Source organism: Capsicum annuum, chromosome 11 (genome assembly GCF_002878395.1).
Source record: "Capsicum annuum cultivar UCD-10X-F1 chromosome 11, UCD10Xv1.1, whole genome shotgun sequence".
In the NCBI taxonomy this organism is placed as follows: domain Eukaryota; kingdom Viridiplantae; phylum Streptophyta; class Magnoliopsida; order Solanales; family Solanaceae; genus Capsicum; species Capsicum annuum.
This window is the reverse complement of record NC_061121.1, coordinates 228184366-228206355: the sequence shown is the minus strand read 5'-3', so window position 1 is coordinate 228206355 and position 21990 is coordinate 228184366. Positions and strand designations below refer to the sequence as shown.

Here is a 21990-nt window from a genome sequence, read left to right as displayed (position 1 = left end):
CACCCAAATTTGGGTCCATCAACAGTGACAATTACCCTATGACTCGCTTTCGTTACGGCTCCGATGAATACCCTTAACCAAGCCACTGCCTATTTCAACATTTTCGGTACATACAACAATTCATACAACGTGAAATACATTCTCACAAAGTGGAGTCATGGGAGAGTCGAATGTACATAGTCCATACCACTCTCAAAAGTAAAAATTTGTATTTACTATATAATTATAAAATCATGTGTCCCCGGACCCCATTTGTGGTATTAATAAATATATTAAATTCCTTTTAATTTTTTTAATCTCTTTACTAAATATCTTTAATCCATCACTAATCCAAATCATTGAGAGAGAACGAAAAAAAAAAAAAGTTATAATCAAGTGAATTGCAATGAGTAACGATAAAACTTAAATAATTCATTAACCACTTAACATGAAATACATTAATAACAACAATAACAATACTACAAATTAAACCGAACCGAACCGTCATCTAACGAAGACCTCCAAAGCCGATTTATTTTCCTGATCAATAACATCAAGAAAAACCGGATCAACAGTCACGTGACTATCCACGTGCACACGAAACTTGTGGTCCCACCATAATACCCTAGCAAATCCTTCAATATCCACAGTAGCATCCAGTACCATTTCCCTCTTCGCAACATCGGCAACGAACTGTTTCCCGCGTTGCGCAAGTTGTCCTCCGTTTAACCGAGCGGGTAACCGGAGGACTTGGCAGGATCGCGGCTTCTGCGATCCCGCTTTTACTCGGGCGGAACCCAAGTGTTCGCCCGAGTAGAAGATCGACATCTCCGTCGACGAGTAGGTGATTGAGGTCACGTTTGGATTCGTCACGTGGACGGTTAGGATCAACTCCGCGTCCACCGATGGGAATTTTAGCTTGAAAGATGTCAGGTCGATGGAGATGAGATGGAAATCTGGATCTCTTGGCTTCGAGGAGAGTGCAGCTACCGCGGCCGCCGCGGTAGCTGCGCCTACTAAGGCGGAGGTCCAGCTCCATCTTAGTCCTCCAGAAGTTGTTTTTCTTCCTCCTTTACTCATTTTGGACTGAAAAAGTTGGACTGAATTGAAAAAAATGGTGAATTTTGATTGGGAATTTGAGGAGAAAAGGAGTTGAAATGGACATGGAGAATGTGAAATTACATTTTTGTTCTGGATTGTGGTCCTAATGGCAGCAGAAAAGTTAGGAGTAATGTCAGAAGTTTGGTATATATTCAAAATTATCCCATATTTTCTGCGTGTTTTAAATGATTGGAAATTTATTTATTTATTACTCCCCTTTCACAATAAGTGAATTATAAAAAAGTAAAGATAAATTTATTTTTTTCCATCTTTACCCTTTACACACATGCTAAGTTGCTACTCCATAAAGTCTCAGGAACTCACCAAAATTTTAATTAATTGAGGAGAAATTTGAAAAAAAAATTCAATATTTATCTTGAATTGTGAACAATTCAATCATTTTGAACACTAAAAAATACTCCAATAATTCACTTGTTATGGAATGGACAAAGTATTTATTTACGTTCGAATTTGACTAATTTAAATTCATATTGAGAAGTCTTATTATGAAGATAAATCGCTCTACCTTCTAAAGGTAAATTTATACTCAAAGCTCAAATACGAGACTTCAAGTTATGAAGATAAATCACTCTCCATTCTGAAGGCAAATTCATGCTCAAAGCTCAAATACCGAGACTTCAAGTTAAAGATAGAAGAGTAAAGAAGTTTGCGTGTTGTAAAGGAGTATTTGGCTGTAAACTTTTTTATGTTGAGGTTCGACTAATTTATATTCATATCAAGAAGCCTTACTATGAAGATAAACTGCTCTCCCTACCAAAGGCAAATTTATATTCAAAACTCAAATATGAAATTTCATATTAAGAACAGACGAGTAAAGAATTTTGCGTGTTGTAAAGATAAAGGAGTGTTTTGCTATAAACTTTTTTCTTAAAATTAAATTTTAGAAAATAAAGTGCATAAACTCATATTTATATTTTTTATAACATAAATATTAATTTGATAAAATAAATCCTTAATAATTTTTTTTTAGAAAAAAATCAAAGCAACAACTATAAGCTATTTTATAACGAAGGAAGTATGAAATAGTGGAGGTAAGGTAGGCACATGACCAAGGTGGGACATTGTAATTGTGAAGTTGAGAACATATTTGGATGGACAGAGTAGTGCAACTTTATAGTTCTTAAATAAACTGTTTTTTTATTTGGATATATTTTTTAATAAATTAATTATTTCTAAGAAATTAAAAGTAACTCTATCAATTTAGTTTTAATTAGTTTTTTTTTAAGTTGACGTTAATTATTATATTTAATTTTAATGACATATTATAAAAATTATGAGTAAAATATTCTTGAAGGTTTAAATATAAACTTATTTAGAAATAAAATCACAACACAAAACAAGTATTTATAAGAAAAGAGTTTCATCTCTGAATTTGATAAAATCTCATAAGTAGTACTCCTTTTGATCACTTTTATTTATCACGAATTTTCTAATTGTATTTCTACTTTTAATTTCTTACATATCAAGAAAAGATAATTTATTTTTACCTATTTTACCCTTAATATTAATTATATTTTCTCCAAATTAATTTTAGCACATAATGTAAATATCATTTAATAAGGGTATTATGATATCACATTATTAATTTTTTTTCTTAATATGTGTGTCATTTCAATTTATGCCGAGTAAATTCAACAGAGAGAGTATAATTTATGTTTAAAAACAACTCAAAATGTAATAAGATTATAGCTATTCTAATAATATTTCAACTATATAACTGAAATGTTGTTTCCCTGCTTAACAGCTATTAAGAGTCATTTGGTTGGAAACAAGTAATCTCTCAATAATTAATATCAGAATTAGCTGATATTAATTATTCCATCAGGTATATGGAATAATTTATTCTGTCACTATGATATAAATAGCGGAATAAATAATTTTCAAACTAACTAATATCTCCAAACAAACTTATCCCGAAACTATTATATCTTTTACATTACATCAAACAACCAATTAGTTTCCACAACTCTTTAAACCAAAATAGCCAGTATAAAGGATTGAAATGAATCTAATTAGAAGACTGAATATATATCATCAAACTTGTAGTAAATTTACAACAAGTTGGATTAATTAGCACAATCATTTTGCTAAAATTTTGAATGTAAGTGAAGGTCATCACAAAATTCACCTAATGAAAGAGTTAGAAATCATTGCAACTAATTTCTCGAAAGGGTGATGAAGAAAATCCCGTTGAGAGTGCGACCGAACTATATGCTATTTAGATTAATCAGGGCTTTAATGTGGGTACCTTGGCTTTAGTCTTCTCAGCCTACAAAGCAAAATACACAAACATTGACTGTTCTAAAACCAAAATCACTACACAACATTATCATTTGATCTAATATATTATCTTCTCAGGCATTTATATTTATTACAAGTCGACAATAGAGTAGTTATATCAGCAAAAAAAAAAATATACGTTTTGTTATAACATCCTTCGATGTATACTTATATATATTCTTACTTCAACATGCACAATATGAGAAAGAAACTCTAATCTAAGAACTATAAAGAAAAGATAAAAGATAGACACAAGTACAGGGTTTGATTGACGATTATAGCTATAGAAAGTTAAAACCGGATCCAAAAAAACAAGCACTTAAACTATGAAATGAACCTTCACCTTGCAATTCACCTATATATATATATATATATATATATATATATATATAATCTATATCTATATCTATAATCTATTAAAAGTTTGAAGGCCTTAGAAATAATATTTGAACTTTTTACCATTCATTAAAAGTCTTTACTTTAGACAAAATCATCAAGTGTGAAGGCCTTAGAAATAATATTTGAACTTTTTGCCCTTCATTGAAAGTCTTTACTTTAGACAAAATCGTTTTTTCACCTTTCTTTTATTATTTTAATAATATTAAATTACAAAAACCAAAAAACCTTTTCTCATAAAATTAGAAATCTTTTTCCACCATTTACAAAAACTAATCACTCCCAATTACAAAAGGACACCTCATAAACCCCAAATAAAAAAAAATGAATAAAAATATCCAAAATAACCAAACAAATAAAATGAATAAAAATATACAAATAAAGTTTTCCCAAAAAGAAACTTTTCCCAAATTTTAAAAAATAAGGAATAAAAAAGTTTTCCCAAAAAGAAACCTTTCCCAAATTTTTAAAAAATAAGGAACAAAAATCATACTATATTAAAAGTGTGAATAGTCTTATAAATATTATTTAAACTTTTCACCCTTTATTAAAAGACTATTCAATATATAAAGTAGTCTTTTAATTTATTCTTGATATTAAATATAAAAAATAAATTTTAGGTGCAACATACAACAAATAATTTCCCAAAAAATAGGACTATGTTGGAAACCTTTTTTCATATAAAAGGATTTAGTTTAACATACGTATGGTATTAAGAAAAATTATATGAAACTTTTCCACTTTAAAAAAAAATTCCCTCTAAAATAGGAATAAAAATTGGTTGGATACCTTTTTCATATAAAACAGATTTTATCTGAAGGTCTAAAAATTAAAAATTGGCATAATTAATATTGTATTAATATTTTTCTTATTATTAGTAACTAACCAATTAATTATCTCTAAGTATTTTAGGTAAACAAAAATTTTAGAAAAAGGAAAACAACGACTAGCCATGTATGGTATTAAAATTTTTTATATGAAACTTTCCAACTAATTGAAAGAAAATAGAGAAGGTTCAAAGAAGTCCTAAAATATACAAATTTTTTTAATAATATTTATCAATTTTAAATCAATTAGAATTTTATGTGATTTTTTTTTATAATTCTATTTAAGTGATATTTTGGATCAAAACTTGAAATATTTGTTCTTTGCTTTTACTTTTCTTGTTTTCATTATAATCTTTCTGTAATATCATGATTCTTCTCTTTTGATGATTTATCATATTTCTTTTTCAGTTCAAAATTTTGGATCAAAAAATTAGACAAAATAAGCATGTTGCCACTAAATGATGCAGCCAAAAATTCAAAGGTTTATTTCTTTCTTTCTATTTTTCTTCTTTGATGAATTGTGACTTAGTTTTGATTACGTTATTTAATAATAATTTGGTATACTATTCGTTAGTGTTGTAGTTGAATTTCAATTAAACTTATTTGTTGAATTCGAAATAACCTTATTGTTAAGTGTTGAATCTTGATATGCAAAACTTTTATTCGAATTAAGAACCAAGAAATTAACTTGGTCTTGTACTTTAAGTTTCTCTCTCCTTCTAAGAGGTTTTATTAGGATCAAATTTGAATATTGTTCTCAAGAAAATAAGAGAAATTTAGTTGTAGCCGACTGAAATTGAGAAGATATTAAGGAGCCGTTTGGTTAGGGGGATTATTTTTCTAATTCATGTATTAAAATATGAGATAAATTAATACAATGTTTAGTACCAAATAAGGAGCAATGTATTATAGGGTATTATAGGGTGTATAACTAATACATTCAATTTTGTTGGGATTAGTAATCCATGGATAGATATGAATAAAGACACAAATGTCCTCAAATTCTTTTAAATATTTTTTTTTTTAATTTATTCAATGTGAGTTATTTCTTTTCAATTTTAAAGATGATAATATCCCTCCAAATAATTTTAATCATAAAAAAACTACTCCATTAACTTAAGAAATAATTATTGGCCAAAATCCAAAAACAAATTGTATGGTGCATAAAGCTTTAATTTTGTTAATTGAATATATCACAAATAAAAATAATTTTTTTGCTTAGATTTAACACTTTACAAAATATAATTTTATGTTAACAACGATTCAATTTTCTCATTCAAAAGTTACACATACCCCCCTCCGACTTAAGAACACAAGGAAGTGCGAACAATAAACAAATGATGAACAAACAAAGAAAAGTTGATCAAAAAAATTCTTGCAAGTGAATGATTAAATCTTAAAATTCCAAAGTAAGTTATTACTATTGTTATATTGTTGATTTTTATTTCTTTTAAAAAAATAATAATAAAGCTTTGTGAAGTAAATATACAAAGTTATTGTATGTCAAGGGTATTTTTGTAAACAAATGTAGTAATATTCTTTTTAAAATATAACAATACATATTGTTTTCAATACATCAAACCAGACACCGCATAACAAACACAAAAGTGACGATCCATCAACAACTTGAAGCTTATAGTGGTAAAATATATATGTGTTTACACTAAAGGATAGGTTTATGTTTACATTATTATATTAAAGTGTGAAAAATCTTTGAAAAGTGATTTTAACTTTTAAAGTTCATTAAAGAGTCAGGTATTCAAAATCGATATTCATCAAAATTTGATCTATACTCGCAACTATTTATAGTCTAAGCAATAGAGGAGCAACAACAACATATCCAATGTAATTCCACAAAGTAGGGTCTAAGGCCATATGGGTGGCACTTGAAGTAGGCAGGGCACCCTGAATAGAACTGTAGAAGTGTGCATACCTATTTAGTCCTGAATGACCTGAAACGGAGTCCTCGTGCCTGGTTCGCTATAGACAGTCAAACAGTTGGATTTATTCTTCTGGTTGTTTATGTCGAGGATATTGCTATTATTACATGAGATGATTATGCAGGGATCTCTTCTCTTGAGTCATTCTTTATACACAAGGTAATACTCTCATATCTTTACGGCAACATATTCCTTGTATCAGATCAAAAAATGTATGAGGCAAACCTCGTTGCTATCTAGTTATTACATATTCTGAGGAGCTTCACAATATTGTCTCCACCAAAATGGTTTAAATAACTATTCGTTAAAAGGTAGGATGTTAATCCAATACACTGACCCTGACGAGAAGGTTAGTGGAAAGGACTAGAGTCTACACAGCCCACAGAAGACAAAGACAGCACAAGTTGTGCCAATGTTAATTGATACAGTTCATTTGTCATCAATCAACCTATAAGAGAAATAATACATGTAATTGTTGTATTATACATCTTATTAAGTACTTATTTTTATACATTGCTCTTATTCTAATACACCTTATTCTTTTAATACAACAAACCAACAACAACAACAACATACATAATACATAGTAAAATCTCATAAGTGAGGTCTGTAGAGGGTAAACTATACGCAGACTTTATCACTACCTCGGCGAGGTAGAGAGGTTATTTCCGAAATATCCTCGGCTTAAGTGTAGAAAATTCAGGTACAAAGCAGAGAAAAATGGTGAAGAAAGTTTAGCAACTAGTTACTAGAAAGCAAATAGTGCAATAATCGAAACACATAAACAGCAACGTATGATAGATATCACGAGCAGTTATAATACATCAAACCCAAAAGTCAATAAAAAAATAATGTTAGCACAACAAATTTCAGCATTAGTCGATACTATTTGTTCACAACAAATTTTCGTTAACGCTGAAAATTAACTACAAGCAAAAATAAAATAAAATAAAAAGAATAATTTTATATAAATGAATTTTGCGGTTACAATTTCGTTATTCTCTCGATTCTTCTCTCCTAAGTTTTTTTCGTGATTCGAGGGCCTTTGCGGCGTGATTCTTGAATGTAGGATGATTTGAGCCTCCTAGAAATGTGTTGGGATCTCCAGGAATTGTCTGACAGCACTTCGTCTTGTCGAGTTGATCTCCGGGCAGAACTCCGTTAGTCAATTCATTGAAGAGTTGTGTACTCAATGCAAAAGCTTCCTCCAATGCTTGCAGAATTTCCTCCTTTTTCTTTTCTTCCCCCTAGAATGTTATGTTACTCCCCTATTTATAGTTGTAGGTGGTAGGCCTTGTTGCTTGTGATTAGTCGAAACATGTCACTTTGTCACTTGGCGTCTCATTGATCTTGGATTTGACTGGGATGCCACGTCACTTGATGAGTTTGGGCTTCAAGGTGAGATGGACCTTGATGAGGAATACAATAAGCTTATTATTTTTTTAAGCTCAAAATAAGTTTAAACCCAATAAAATATGGATCAAATTTAAATTTTATATGAATTTGATCCAATAAATTTTATGTGTCTACAGATGCCTCTTACTTTAATGTTGGTCGACGTGTAGACTTGCCGAAACTTGGTGGCGAGACTTGAAGTACTCTTGAATGTGTTTTCATTCTCATGATTTCAAAGGTATTTGTACATGTGGCAGCGTTTCATTGGTCTTGAATTTGACTGGGATGCCACATCACTTGATGAGTGATACGAGAAAGACAACGGAAGCACGAAAACACACTCCAAATCAGTCCACTAATCTTAAGGATCCAAGGACTTTTTTGGAGACCACTCTCGGATTCACTACAACAACAATAATACGAGATAACAATGGTGTATTTGACACCAAAACAACCACCACAAACTAACAAAGAGAGTATCAAGATAACAAGATGAAGAACAAGATGAACAATAGCACAATGGAAACAACAACACATGGTTTTGACTAGAAAAACAACAAAGAGTCCAAGAAATGTACGTAAAGATAGATAGATAGACAAAGTGAAGGTATAATCTTAAGAACCCAGAAGCCTATTCCACTCTTGGACCTTTAACACTATACACTAAAAATGCCTATCTCTTCGGTGAGCACAAGAGAGACCTCAACCTTCTCTATCACCCAACGTTCCAAGCATGAATCCAACGTGAATGATTCCACACTCAAGGTGGAAATCCTAGTTACAATGTTTCGGCCATCGGCCTTTCTTACAAGAGATAAATGTTCTTCCTACAACTTTTAATATCAATAAACATCTAAGATTAAAAACCCTAAGAGGTTCTATATATAGTGTATTACAAAATAGAATACAAAATGACTACAATACCCCTCAACGGTAAGGTGCCCATCAAGTGTAACTTAGGGGCTGTTTTTAGTGCATTTAGGCCCTCTTTCACACTTCACTTGTGCACTTCCTTGGACAGATTCAATATGCACTCATTCTCGTCCATCCTCATGGTCATACTCGTATCATCCTCCCCTTTTTGAAAAGGATTCAACCTCGACTCCGTACCTTGCAAATCAAGAGAAGACAACAAGCACATATCCTCATGATATGAGGGGTTAGGGTTAGCAAAAATAATACATCAACATGCTATGCCGAGGCGGGACAAATTTGAAGTATAACCATGGGTCCTTTGTTTTAATCATGAAAAGATTAGTACAATTGCTACAAAGGAAGTGGCTCGGACAAGCATCAAGACAAAAGAAAAATAGGCCGAGAGTAGTCCTTTCCCACCCTAAGATGGTATCGGGATCAAATGGAATAATTAACCAAGGGCCTAAGCCGAGGCTAGCCGTTCCTTCCCCTAGAATGTCACTCCCACATTAACACACAAAAATATTTTCATACACGTGATCTCTATGAACAAAACTAATCGCAATACTTTTACCACACAAGATGTTCAAAGAGTCATGCGCATTATCAAGATCAATTCTATAGACACCATCACTAACTAGCAAATTTTTAAGCACTTCATTCACATGCTCAAGTAGTGAACTACATTTAAGAGTAAATTGATCATCATGAACACCAAGAGTGCTACCAAGAGTACTCATTTCCGAGACTACACACTCCTTGCCCATAAGAGTACTATCATCTTCCAAGAAGAGATTTCCATCTTTAAGAGGAATATTGTCATACCATAGTGGGTTAGCATATCGGCTATAGCCTTTAAGGCAAGCTATACCGTAATTTTCACCACTAGGTTCATTAGGAGTATTTATATCATCTTCAAACAAAACATTAAACCTAAAGAGAGCATGATCTATCTCACGGACAGATTTGGAACTAGCAAGTGCTTCACTCTCTATAAGTTCACTATCAAGTACCAAAGATATTTCAATCTCCTCTTTACCTTAGTGTGGGTCAGGGCAGCCCACCTCTTCCTTCGGGAAGCTCTCGGCAAAAGGTGTTTGGACAAGGAAAGTTGAATTTTATGGGATAAGTTTAGGTAACAATTGGTGTAGCCTTTCCACGTGCCATTTCATTTCTTTAATATCATCATTGATGCGATCAAATGTGGCATCGATATTAGTGGCAGCCATGGTACCTAAAGCAAAGGACGACAAAAAACAACAAAACAAACTTGTTAATTCAAAATGCCTCACCACACCCTCACTCTCGATTTTACCTCACACTTGGTTTCACAAGTGTTGAAAGTCGGATTGTACTTCGTGAGTGATTGAGGGATGAGTCCATCTTTGTTCGGAATAGATTTTCGTTTGAGTTGACTTAAAAGAAAAATTATTTATGGACTTGAACCAACAAGACACAACGAATTCACAAAAGAGAAAAAAAAAAGCACACAACAAACGCTAAACACGAATGAACGAACACAAAGACTAACTAACAATCTAGTAGATGAGTATTAGTTTGCCAATTAGTATTGGAACCAACAAACAAAACTATGAAACAATAAAAAGAAACTAAAAAAATCTAAACTTTGAGCCAAAATTTGATGCGTGAGCAGTAACTTGATGATGTGGAAGCCACGTATTAGTTGCGGTTTCTACAATTTTTGTTTTCCAAAGTCCAAGTCTTGACCAATTTTAATTTGAATTGATGAAATTTATTTTAAGGAGGGAAGAATAAGTCTTGGAGCCTTTTTTCAAGTTTCACATTTCAAGACTTGACCTTTGTAGTACTTTTCCTTAAAACATGGACCCTTGTTTCATGGGAAAGTGGTTGAGAAGTGATGTAAAGTCCTTAGTGTGTAGGAAAAGTCTTTGAACCACAAGTACTATACCTTGAAAATTGGATCTATGTCTTGCAAGACTAACACAATACACACTCTTTTTCTTCAACTTCTTAGATCAACAACCACTTTTTTCATCAACAATATATGGAGATGGTGAAGAACACCAAGAACACCAGAACACAAACTTTGAGTCTTGAAGTTCTAAGGTTCAAGTTGGACCTCCCAAACAACAACAACAACTTTCCAAGTTTAAATTCCACAACACAATCTCCACAATACACGTTCAAAACTTGAACCAAAAACACATCACACATTTAAGTCTTGAACCCGCAACAACAATACCAACAACAGTCGGCCACACTTTGTTCACATTAACAACATCAATATTTCAAGCTCAAATCTAAGATATAGACTCAACGTGTTAGTGAGGAATAAAATTAACACTTAGAGACAACAAAGACAAGTAAAAATATTGGAAAATACACAACAAAAACATAATTTTTGGACAAGAACACTAAATGGACAGATTGCTCTTTTTTTTCTGGAATTTTCAATTTTTCAACGACAATTTTTTTTTTTAATTTTCTAAAAAGCAAGCCCAAGATTGATATTGTAGGAACAAGATCAACCCATGCTTTGATAACAAATTATACGAGAAAGATAACGGAAGCACGAAAACACACTCCAAATCAGTCCACTAATCTTAAGGATCCAAGGACCTTTTTGGAGACCACTCTCGAATTCACTACAACAACAATACTACGAGATAACAATGGTGTATGTGACACCAAAAAAAACACTACAAAATAACAAAGAGAGTATCAAGATAAAAAGATGAAGAACAATATGAACAATAACACAATGGAAACATCAACACACGGTTTTGACTAGAACAACAACAAAGAGTCCAAGAAATGTATGTAAGGATAGATAGATAGACAAAGTGAAGGTATAATCTTAAGAACCTAAGAACCTATTCCACTCTTGGACCTTTAACACTACACACTAAAAATACCTATCTCTTCGGTGAGCATAAGAGAGACCTCAATCTCCTCTAGCACCCAACGTTCCAAGCATGAATCCAACACGAATGATTCCACACTCAAGTTGAAAATCCTAGTTACAATGTTTCTGCCATAGGCCTTTCTTACAAGAGAGAAATGTTCTTCTTACAACTTTCAATATCAATACACATCTAAGGCTAAAACCCCTAATAGGTTCTACATATGTTGTATTACAAAATAGAATACAAAATGACCACAATACTCCTCAAGGGTGAGGTGCTCATCAAGTGTAACTTAGGGATTGTTTTTAGTGCATTTAGGCCCTCTTTCACACTTCACTTGTGCACTTCCTTGGAAAGATTCAATACGCACTCATTCTTGTCCGTCCTCGTGGTCGGACTCATTTCAATGAGTTTGGGTTTCAAGGTGAGATGGACCTTGATGAGGAATACAATAGGCTTATTATTTTTTTTAAGCCCAAAATAAGTTTAAACCCAATAAAATGTGGATCAAATTTAATTTTTATTTGAATTTGATCTAATAAATTTTATGTGTCTACAGATGCCCCCTACTTCAAGGATGGTCGGCGTGTAGGCTTGCCGAAACTTGCCAGTGAGACTTGAAGTACTCATGACTGTGTTTTCATTCTCGTGATTTCAAAGGTATTTGTTTCTCCCAATGTTGATCATGTCAAATTGAAGTATCGTGTATTTGGTACCGACCTTTATTGCCAGATTGAAGTTTCATGTAGTTGGCATCAATCCTCATAGAACTAAGAAGCTTCATCCGGTCAACACTGTAGAAGTGTTACATCTGTATTGTTTTTGTGCAGGTTTATGCAAATGGTCTTGATGTCAAACCAAAAAAGTCGACATGATTGATGTTGAACCATTTAGTGCACTACTTCCTTACTGCTTGATAAGAAAGTGACTTGGAATGATCTTGTTTTATCCTTGACGGCGCTGAAAGTTTTCCATTTTAGCTTCAGTAAGCATGTACTTGGTGTCATTCTTGCGACCTTGTGATGATGAAGTTCTGAGTGTCTGCAGTCCATCATTGCAAATCAAGCATATGGTGCATCTCATCCGTGGGGCTCGACGATAAAGTGGCTTCGAGTGAGAGCATCCCATTCTTTTCAAGGAGCACGTACGTGGTGCCATCCAGCTTGATATTAACACAAGGAGTAGCTTTCTCTAACTTTGGTGAGGCACACATCCATAAAAATATTTATTCTCCGATGGGAGAATAAAAATATGAGTTGTTTGATTCATAAGAAATGGAATTCAATGTCCTATTTTATCAGTTTTGCGCAGCATCACGATAAATTCTATATTTTGATGCAGGAGTATCGAAATTAGGAGACATTTTTTTTGCGTTAGAAACTAGACTCATGAGCTACGTCTTATGCAGGAATCGCAATCAGATTGCATCCGAATCATCCCAGATATTTCTCCAAAAATAGCCTTCTAATCTTGGTTTGCTGGTTATTTTAGCTTTGCGCAGCGTCAGGCTAAATTCCATATCTTGACGTGGAAGTATTGGAATCAGATTTCATTTTTTGCATTGGAAAGTAGATTCGCAGAGTTACGTCTCGCGCGAAAACCACAATTAGATTGCATCTGAATCATCCCAGATATTGCTCCAAAAATAGCCTTCTAATCTTGGTTAGCTGGTTATTTCAGCTTTGCACAGCGTCACGATAAATTCCATACTTGACGTGGAAGTAGCGGAATCAGGTTCTATTTTTTTGCATTGGAAAGTAGACTCATAGATCTACATTAAGCGTGAAATTCATCAAGATATAACCTTTATATTTTCTCAGGTACTTTTCTAAAGTTGCAGCCTAAATCTTGTGATATTCTATTTTTCCTCAGATTTTGGATACTTCATGAATTTCATCATCTACTTTAAGTTTTAGGCCGCATCACTTCCGCAATATGTTGAAGGCCATACTAGAGCAATATTCAAAGTAACACAAGTCTTTTTCTTGTCGAGAAGACTTTATTGCTTGATAGATAATGAAGAATCCTTTTGCTTTAAGACGGCATCTTCAAAGGACTCCAAATATGCATTCAAGCTTCATACTTTTCCTTCCTTTTTTTTAGAGCCGTTCATAGTTTAGACTCATGCGGGCCAGGAGTGATATGCAGTTTAAGCTCGTGCCTTAAGAAATGTTTTGACTTACAGTTTAGGCTCGTACATCGAGAAGCGTCTTGACTTGCAGTTTAGGCTCGTGCATCGAGGAGCATTTTTGCTTGGAGTTTAGGCTCGTGCATTGAGGAGCATTTTTGACTTGCAGTTTAAGCTCGTACAGCAAGGAGAATTTTTGACTTGCAGTTTAAGGGAGCATTTTGGACTTGCAGTTTAAGGTCGTACATCAAGGAGCATTAGAGGAGTGGCGCTCCCAATAGGATTTTCTTCATATCTGGGGCTCGAACTTGAAATTTCTGGTTAAGCATAAAGCAGTCCTGCTACTACACCACAACCCATTTTGATAATTTAGAGGTTGATTGGTATGAGTTATTAAAGAAAATAATACATTATTCTTAGCATAGTATATCAATAATATTATTCTGACCATTCATGCTCTTCATATATATCAAGCAAGCAAAAAGATGGTTGGAAATCACAACCTCCTTACTGAAAGAAAACCTAACTTTCAACAATTTGACATTTTGTATGGAGCGAAATGTAGCAATGAAATCTCTTCTGTTTCAGCTATCGATATGTAGGCGAAGGATGTCAAAGCTGATTCGAACGAGGACCTTGATAACACATCAGCTCAAGTTATCGATTCTGAATCCAAGAATTGCCCACCAATCGAAGTTGTTGAACTCAAGTATCAAGCATAATTATTTTATATTATCAGTATTTGAATAATTTACTGTATAGTTACTGTCTGTTTGTATTTGTAGAAGACTCCTCCTACTGTAGGAGTCTATTGTTGTATGTTTGTTCCTTAAGACTAGCTGTAGGTGGTTGTTATTTATTGTATTTAAAGTCCGAGTGCTGAAGGAATAAAGATAATCTTTCGACTATCTCTCTTTATTTGATTTTATATGGTATCAGCGCCTCTAGCCTCTTAGGAGTTTGATCCTCTTTCTCTCCTCATCTATGGCTGCACCTCAAGAAACAATCCCCCCAGTTATTACTAACTCTGGTGATGCTACTGCTACCAACAATAGTGCTTCTGCTGCTTCACCTATTGTTCATATGGTACAATTCAATCCCGCATCTCAATTACCTATCAAATTGCAAGGTAATCTCAACTTCTCGACTTGGAAAGCACAACTTGTGATGCTACTCAATGGCCATCATGGGACATCTTGATGGATCAAAATTGACACCACCAATGACTGTTACTCTAGATAACCTTACGATGCCAAATCCCAGCTATCAAATCTGGTTCTCTCAGGACCAACTGATCCAGCAAGCAATGATGATATCTGTTGATCCCACCATTGCGCCTACTATTGCCACAGCTCCATCTGCTAAGACAGCCTAGGAACTTCTTCACACGGCTTACGCAAATAAGAGCCACACTCAAATTTTTAGCTTGCGTGACCAATTGCAAAATATCAACAAAGCCTCTAAATCTGTTGCAGAATACTTACAAGAGGTTCGATCTCTTTCTGATGCTCTCAAAGTTGCTGGATCACCAGTAACAGATGATGAATTTATTGTCAAGATTATAAGCAGCCTGGGCCAGGAGTATCATGAAATCTCTGCCGCTATAAGAGCAAGAAACTCTTCGTTGAGTTTTGAAGAATTGTTTCACTAGCTCACAGATGATGAGCTTTTCCTTAAGCACCAAGATCTCGAGAAGTCATCCTCCACTAGCACAGCTGCTGTAGCACAGAAGACAACCATGCCACACCAATCTAATAGGAATAATTGTCGCTTCAACAATCAACAGTGGAACTAATATGCTCCTCGACAATTCAGCTTCAACAATCAACAGTGGAACCAATCTGCTCCTCCACAATCCATCTCCAACAATCAGCAAAAATGGAGATCAAATTCAAGACAATCTGTTCGATGCTAATTGTGCCAAAAATTTGGTCACACTGCAGATGTATGTCGCTCCAAATCTCACAATCATTTTGAAGCTAAGGCCAACTTTACCTCTAGTTTGCAGTCAGCAGAAAGCTCTTGGATTTTGGATTCTAGTGCGAGTCATCATGTCACGGCTGACCCTCACAATCTTGAAGAGTATACAAGCAATGAGGGAATATCCACTGGTGATGGTAAAACCATTTCTATTACTTATACTGGTTCAACTTAGATACAAGCATCTAACACTGCTTTCAGGCTTTCTAACACTCTATGTGCTCCATCAATTAAAAAAAATCTTATTTCTGTAGCTAAATTTTGTCAAGACAATCTAACATCTGTTGAATTTTTTCCTTTTACTTTTCTTGTGAAGGACCTGTATACTCAAAAGCCACTGGTACAAGGCCGAAATAAGAATGGACTCTATGAGTGGCCACAGCATCCACCCAGACCACCAATATCCATCAATCTTGCATCCACAAAAGTTCCTTTCCAGCTATGGCATTGTCGTTTGGGTCATCCTCATTCGACGATTTTAAATTTTATTTTGAAGAAGTTTTCTTTACCTGTTGCTACTAAAGAAAAAAATGAATTTTGTAATGCTTGTTCCTCTAATAAAGCACACCGTTTTTCATTTCAATGACTCACTTTATCCAGTAATGATCCTCTTCAGGTTATCTTTAGCGATTTATGGGACCATCGCCCATTTTATCACTAGACAAAAAGTTATATTTCTGTATTTTTGTTGATCACTACACCAAGTATACCTGGTTGTATACAATTAAAAATAAAAGTGAAGTCGCCTCTTTGTTCCAAAATTTTCATCCTTTAGTAGAGAATTTTTTCAAAACAAAAATTAAATCTCTTTGTTCGGATAGAGGAGGTGAATACAAAAGTCTTCAGTCGTATCTTCAACAGAATGACATTGAACATTTAGTTTCACCTCCCTACACGCCACAACGCATTGCCATAGCTGAACGTCATCATCGTCATATTGTTGAAACAGCCAAAACCCTTCTCTATGAAGCATCCCTACCACCAGAACTATGGTCTTTTGCCTGCCATCATGCTATTTGTCTCATTAATCGACTACCCACACCCATCTTAAATAACGAATCACCTTACCAAAAATTCTTTGTTATCCATGGCTTAAACCCTACACCAAAAATAAGTTGGAGCCTAAGTCCACCCCTTGTTTGTATTTAGGCGTTTCTCAGAGCCATCATGCACACCTCTACTTTGATCCAGTGCAGTCGAAAATATTCATCAGTCGTGATGTTTTTTTTTATGAAAAAATTTTCCTTTTAAAACAATGCTTCTACATATAAGGAAAAACTTTTCTCGATTAACCTGGGAAGACGTTAACTCCAAAGAGGAAACGCTGAAGTCAGCTACCATTCTAACACCCTCTACTGATATACCCCCATCACAAATACTGGCTCCTTCAATTCTGGCCAAGTACCAACAGCCACTGCAGCTATTCCAGGTAATTCTACACTTTCTTCTACTTCTTCCCAGCATGACAAAATCTCAAACACACAACCTGCACCTTTGATAACATACCAAGGGCGTAAATATAACACTAACACTCCACAACAAATCTTGAATACTCTATCTCCAACCACTAATTCACCATTGACAACTTCTTTACTTCCTGGCAGCGGAAGTCCCAGCCCCGAACAACCCCACATGCCAATTCCATAGGCTGTAGTAAACCAAATGACCACTAGGTCCTAGAATAATATTACCAAGCTCAAATGACAATTTAGTTTTCTAACTCACTTCACTACTACACCAACAACCTTCAAACAAGCCAACATCCACAAAGAGTGGAGACAAGCTATGCAAGCAGAATATGATGCTTTAATGAAGAATCAGACTTGGGAATTGGTACCACGAGACTCAAAGAAGAATGTTATGAACTACAAATGGTTGTATCACATTAAAAGAAAAGAGGACGGTTCTATAGATCGATACAAAGATCGCATTGTTGCAAAAGGGGTTCACACAACGCCCTGGCTTGGATTTTCATGAAACCTTCAGTCCAGTTATCAAGCCAACAACAGTGCGACTTGTGTTATCTATAGCAGTGCAGCACAATTGGTCGATTCATCAACTCGACGTCAACAATGCTTTCCTACAGGGCCACTTAACTGAAGAGGTTTTTATGTCTCAACCTCAGGGATTTATCAATTCACAATTTCCTTCTCATGTTTGTAGATTAAAAAAAGCCATTTATGGTCTTAAACAGGCCCCTCGGGTTTGGTATACTGCACTGCATAGTCATCTATAGAAAATGGGATTTATTAAATCTGAATCCGACACCTCTTTGTTCATTTTGAAGAATCTTGCTGCTACTGTTTATGTGCTCATTAATGTTGATGACATTTTGATCACGGGAAGTCATCCCAGCTTGATTAAACATGTTATTGATTCCTTAGGTTCTCGTTTTCCTCTAAAGGATCTTGGCAATTTAAACTACTTCTTGGGTGTGGAAGTAAAAAGAGTGCCAGATGGTCTTATTCTCTCTAAGTCGAAATACATTCTTGACATTTTGTCTGAATTGGATATGCAAAATTGTAAAGGAGTTTCGACACCAATGTGCTCTGGTAAACCACCTCGGGCAGCTGATAATTCTCCACTTGCAAATGCTACACTCTACAGGTGCACACTTGGTAAGTTGCAATATTTATCATTTACACGGCCTGACATTTCTTATGCTGTCAACAACTGTCACAGTTTATGCATGATCCTACTGATGAACACTGGAAGGCGGTTAAAAGGATACTATGGTATCTCAAATCCATGGCAACTTCAGGTCTTCATATTCGCTGTGACTCGGACTGCAATCTTTACATGTATGCTGATGCTGATTGGGCGGGAGACCCGAATGACAGAGTATCCACATCAGGCTATGTTCTTTTCTTTGTGCGCAATCCTATCAGTTGGTCGTCAAAAAAGCAACAAGTTGTAGCTCGCTCATCCATTGAAGCAGAGTACAAATCAGTTGCAAATGCTCTTGCAGAACTCACATGGATGCGCAACTTGCTCAATGAATTGTGTATCACCATTCCAAATACACCCACAATCTTCTGTGACAATGTCGTTGTCATTTATCTCTGTCATAATCTAGTGTTCCGTAGCCGTATGAAACATATTGCTGTCGACTTTTGTTTTGTTAGGAACCAAGTTCAAGCGCGTCAGGTTCTTGTCAAACACACTCATGCTTGTGATCAACTTGCTGATACACTTACCAAGCCATTGCCAGAACCAGCCTTTGCAAGGTGTCGTTCCAAGTTAGACGTTGTTGCACCACACCTAACTTGAGGGGGTGTATTAAGCATAACTATTTTATATTATTAGTATTTGAATAATTTACTGTATAGTTACTGTCTGTTTGTATTTGTAGAAGACTCCTCCTATTGTAGGAGTCTATTGTTGTATATCTATTCCTTAAGTTTAGCTGTAGGTGGTTGTTATTTATTGTATTTGAAGTCCGGATGCTGAAAGAATAAAGATCATCTTTCGACTCTCTCTCTTTATCTGATTTTATACCAAGAAGAAATATCTGAGCATGTGGAGTCTGATTCGTAGGCATATGTTCTTGGATGCATCTGCAGTAAGTGAGAACAAGCCGTCCACTGGCGCTAACGATGAAGAAAATCAACAGGATGGTGCCAACAAATCACCTTCAGCAGAAGGTTCCGACTCGGGTTCAGATTTTGCTGAAAGAGAAAACGATACCTGCAAATGAGGATGCAGAAAGTCAAGAGAAATTGAACTGAGGAAGCTTTTCACTATCAAGCTAGTACGAGAAGCAATCGAGAAAATTTTTCTTCCCGAAGTTCAATCTGATAACCAATCAGTTACAAGTGAGTCCAGTGTAGACCAAGAATCTTTCGAAATAAGTCACACCTGAGGTATAACATAGTACCTCTATCTGTCTTTCATTTGTTTATTAAGAATGCGTGTATTTTCTCACTTTAAGAATGTTTCTGAACTTTTCAGACGTCAAGAATAAGGAGGCGGATGCAGGATCCAAGTCAGAAACTCTGAATACAGAAGACATTGGCGGCTCAAAACAGGAGATAACACCAAAAGAAGTGGAATCCAAATCCGACAAGAGAGCACCAAAACACTGGAGCAATCTCAAAAAATGGATACTCCTTCAACGGTTCAAGGAATTGGAAAAGGTCAGAAAGATCAATCCGAGGAAGCCGCGCTATTTGCAGTTGAATCCTGATCCGAAAGCAGAAAAGGTGAATTTAAGAACTCAAACAGCTGATGAGAGGAAACGAGGAGAAGAATGGATGCTTGATTATGCACTTCAGCAGGCGATAAGTCAACTTGCTCCGACTCAGCAAAGGAAAGTGGAACTACTTATAAAAGCCTTTAAAACTGTGGTTCCACCACAAGGAGATACTAGCCAGATCGCATTTCCTAAGTGAAGAGCTAGCAGTGAAGAACATGTGCAGATCGCAAGCAAGCAGAACGAATTCGTGCCTTGTAAGGCAGAGAAAGTTGTTGCAGGTATAGACAGAAAGCGTGAAGAAAATGACTGCTCTATGTACAAGAATCATGATGATCAACAGTCAATACTTAGGCAGAAGTCGGATGAAGTGACAAGCGCCTTCAGTGATAAGGTTCGGGTGGAAGGAAAAGCTCGGAAAGAAGATCAGGAAGATAGCTCAAATGATTCTAGGAAAGAAATACCCTCTTCTATCTCAAGCTTAACCGATGCAGTTGATGGAGCATAAGATGTGGAGCTTGAGAATCATGATGGCGTTACTCGTGAAACATCTAATACAACGCAGAGCTCAATTGTAAATGGCGAAAAAAACTCACTCACTGAAATGAGCATCCGGAGTTCAACTTCAGCCAATGATGCAGCAACACAAGAAAATGTAGCTATGGAAGAGACAGCAAAAGAATGTGCGACAACACCAAAACGTGGTCGGGGATTTTCTCTCTTGCTATCAATGTCTGATCCCAAAGAAGACAATGGGGCATCCAAGGGGCAAGCGGACAAACGGAGTTACATCAGCATGTGGAACATGATATCACAGCATGTTCTATCAGACGTTGCATCAAAAGTTGGAAATGAACTACTCGATGGAACTGACGATGAGGTAGAAGACAGCAGTACACTGGCTGAAAGGAAACCATTCAACTCTCTCCAGGATTTCTCCGAGACAAAGGATGATGCAGAGACAAGCAGTGAAGATCATATTCCAAGGCAACACGGGAGAAGTTTCTGTAGAGATGATGCTGTCAAACTCATAAGAGAGACAGTTAACGAGATCCTTACAATGCCAATTTAAGATGATTCATCAGATACACAGTCAGTCACCAGTGACATAATCACGGATTAGGAGCTCTCGGAGGCTGAAGGTGAAGTGAATAATAGCTCAAATTCTACAGAAAGCTCGAAAAATCTTGACACGAATGAAGATGGAAAGATGTTAGATCAAGAAACGAAGGACCCAAAAGAAGAGACAGCACTTCCACTAACCGCGAACAAACCTGAGACACAAAAGTCCGATATCTGGAGAAAACTGAAGCTGATCCTCCTCAAGAGATCGATCAAGGCACTGGAAAGAGCGGGGAAAATTCAACCCCCAGGCACCTCAGCTTCTTCCTTCTACACCTAATCAAGAACCAGAAAAAGTGGACTTGTGGCATCAAATGACAGATGAGTGGAAAAAAGCAGAAAAATGGATGCTTGATTATGCAATGCAGAATTTGGTCACCACACTAACTCTTGCTAGGAAAAAAAGAGTGGCAATGCTTGTGGAAGCATTCGAAGCAGTTGTTCCGCTCCCAGAAGTATGAATTCAACCAAGTTCGATTGGTGGCAAATTCCTTCGCTACTTGTATGCATTATGAAGGTGAACATATATACGTACTTATATTCGTTCTAATTCATTTATTGCAACGAATGAACCTATAGAAAAAGGACACTCGGAGGTCATTAAATGTTGTATAGGCCGATTTATGTAGTAGTAGATGCTTTAGTTACACGTGATGAGGCTACAAAGAACAGTTAAAAAGTCAGTAAACGTTGAAAGTGAGAGTGATGAATGATGAATTCCGATAATGATTGTTGATTGAATTCACTATACGAAGATTTCTCATTTTTGGTGACTAATATGCAGGTTATATACAATGCCTACACAATTATATACAGAAGCAATGTT

At 35.3% G+C, this 21990-nt stretch overlaps 1 protein-coding gene and 1 pseudogene across 1 annotated transcript; one reads left to right on the top strand and one right to left on the bottom strand.

The window, feature by feature from the left end:
• Positions 1 to 390: 390 nt before the first annotated feature.
• LOC107848372 lies at positions 391 to 1285 on the bottom strand. Its single transcript, XM_016693132.2, has one exon. It carries the CDS (start codon positions 1057 to 1059, stop codon positions 484 to 486), a length of 576 nt encoding a protein of 191 aa, XP_016548618.1. The 5' UTR covers positions 1060 to 1285; the 3' UTR covers positions 391 to 483.
• Positions 1286 to 19367: 18082 nt separating this feature from the next.
• Positions 19368 to 21667, top strand: LOC107846171 (annotated as a pseudogene).
• The last annotated feature ends 323 nt before the right edge of the window (positions 21668 to 21990 follow it).

What these genes read in the sequence shown, in the direction of transcription:
- LOC107848372 (XM_016693132.2), bottom strand. Translation starts at nt 1,059, where the DNA reads ATGAGTAAAGGAGGAAGAAAAACAACTTCTGGAGGACTAAGATGGAGC.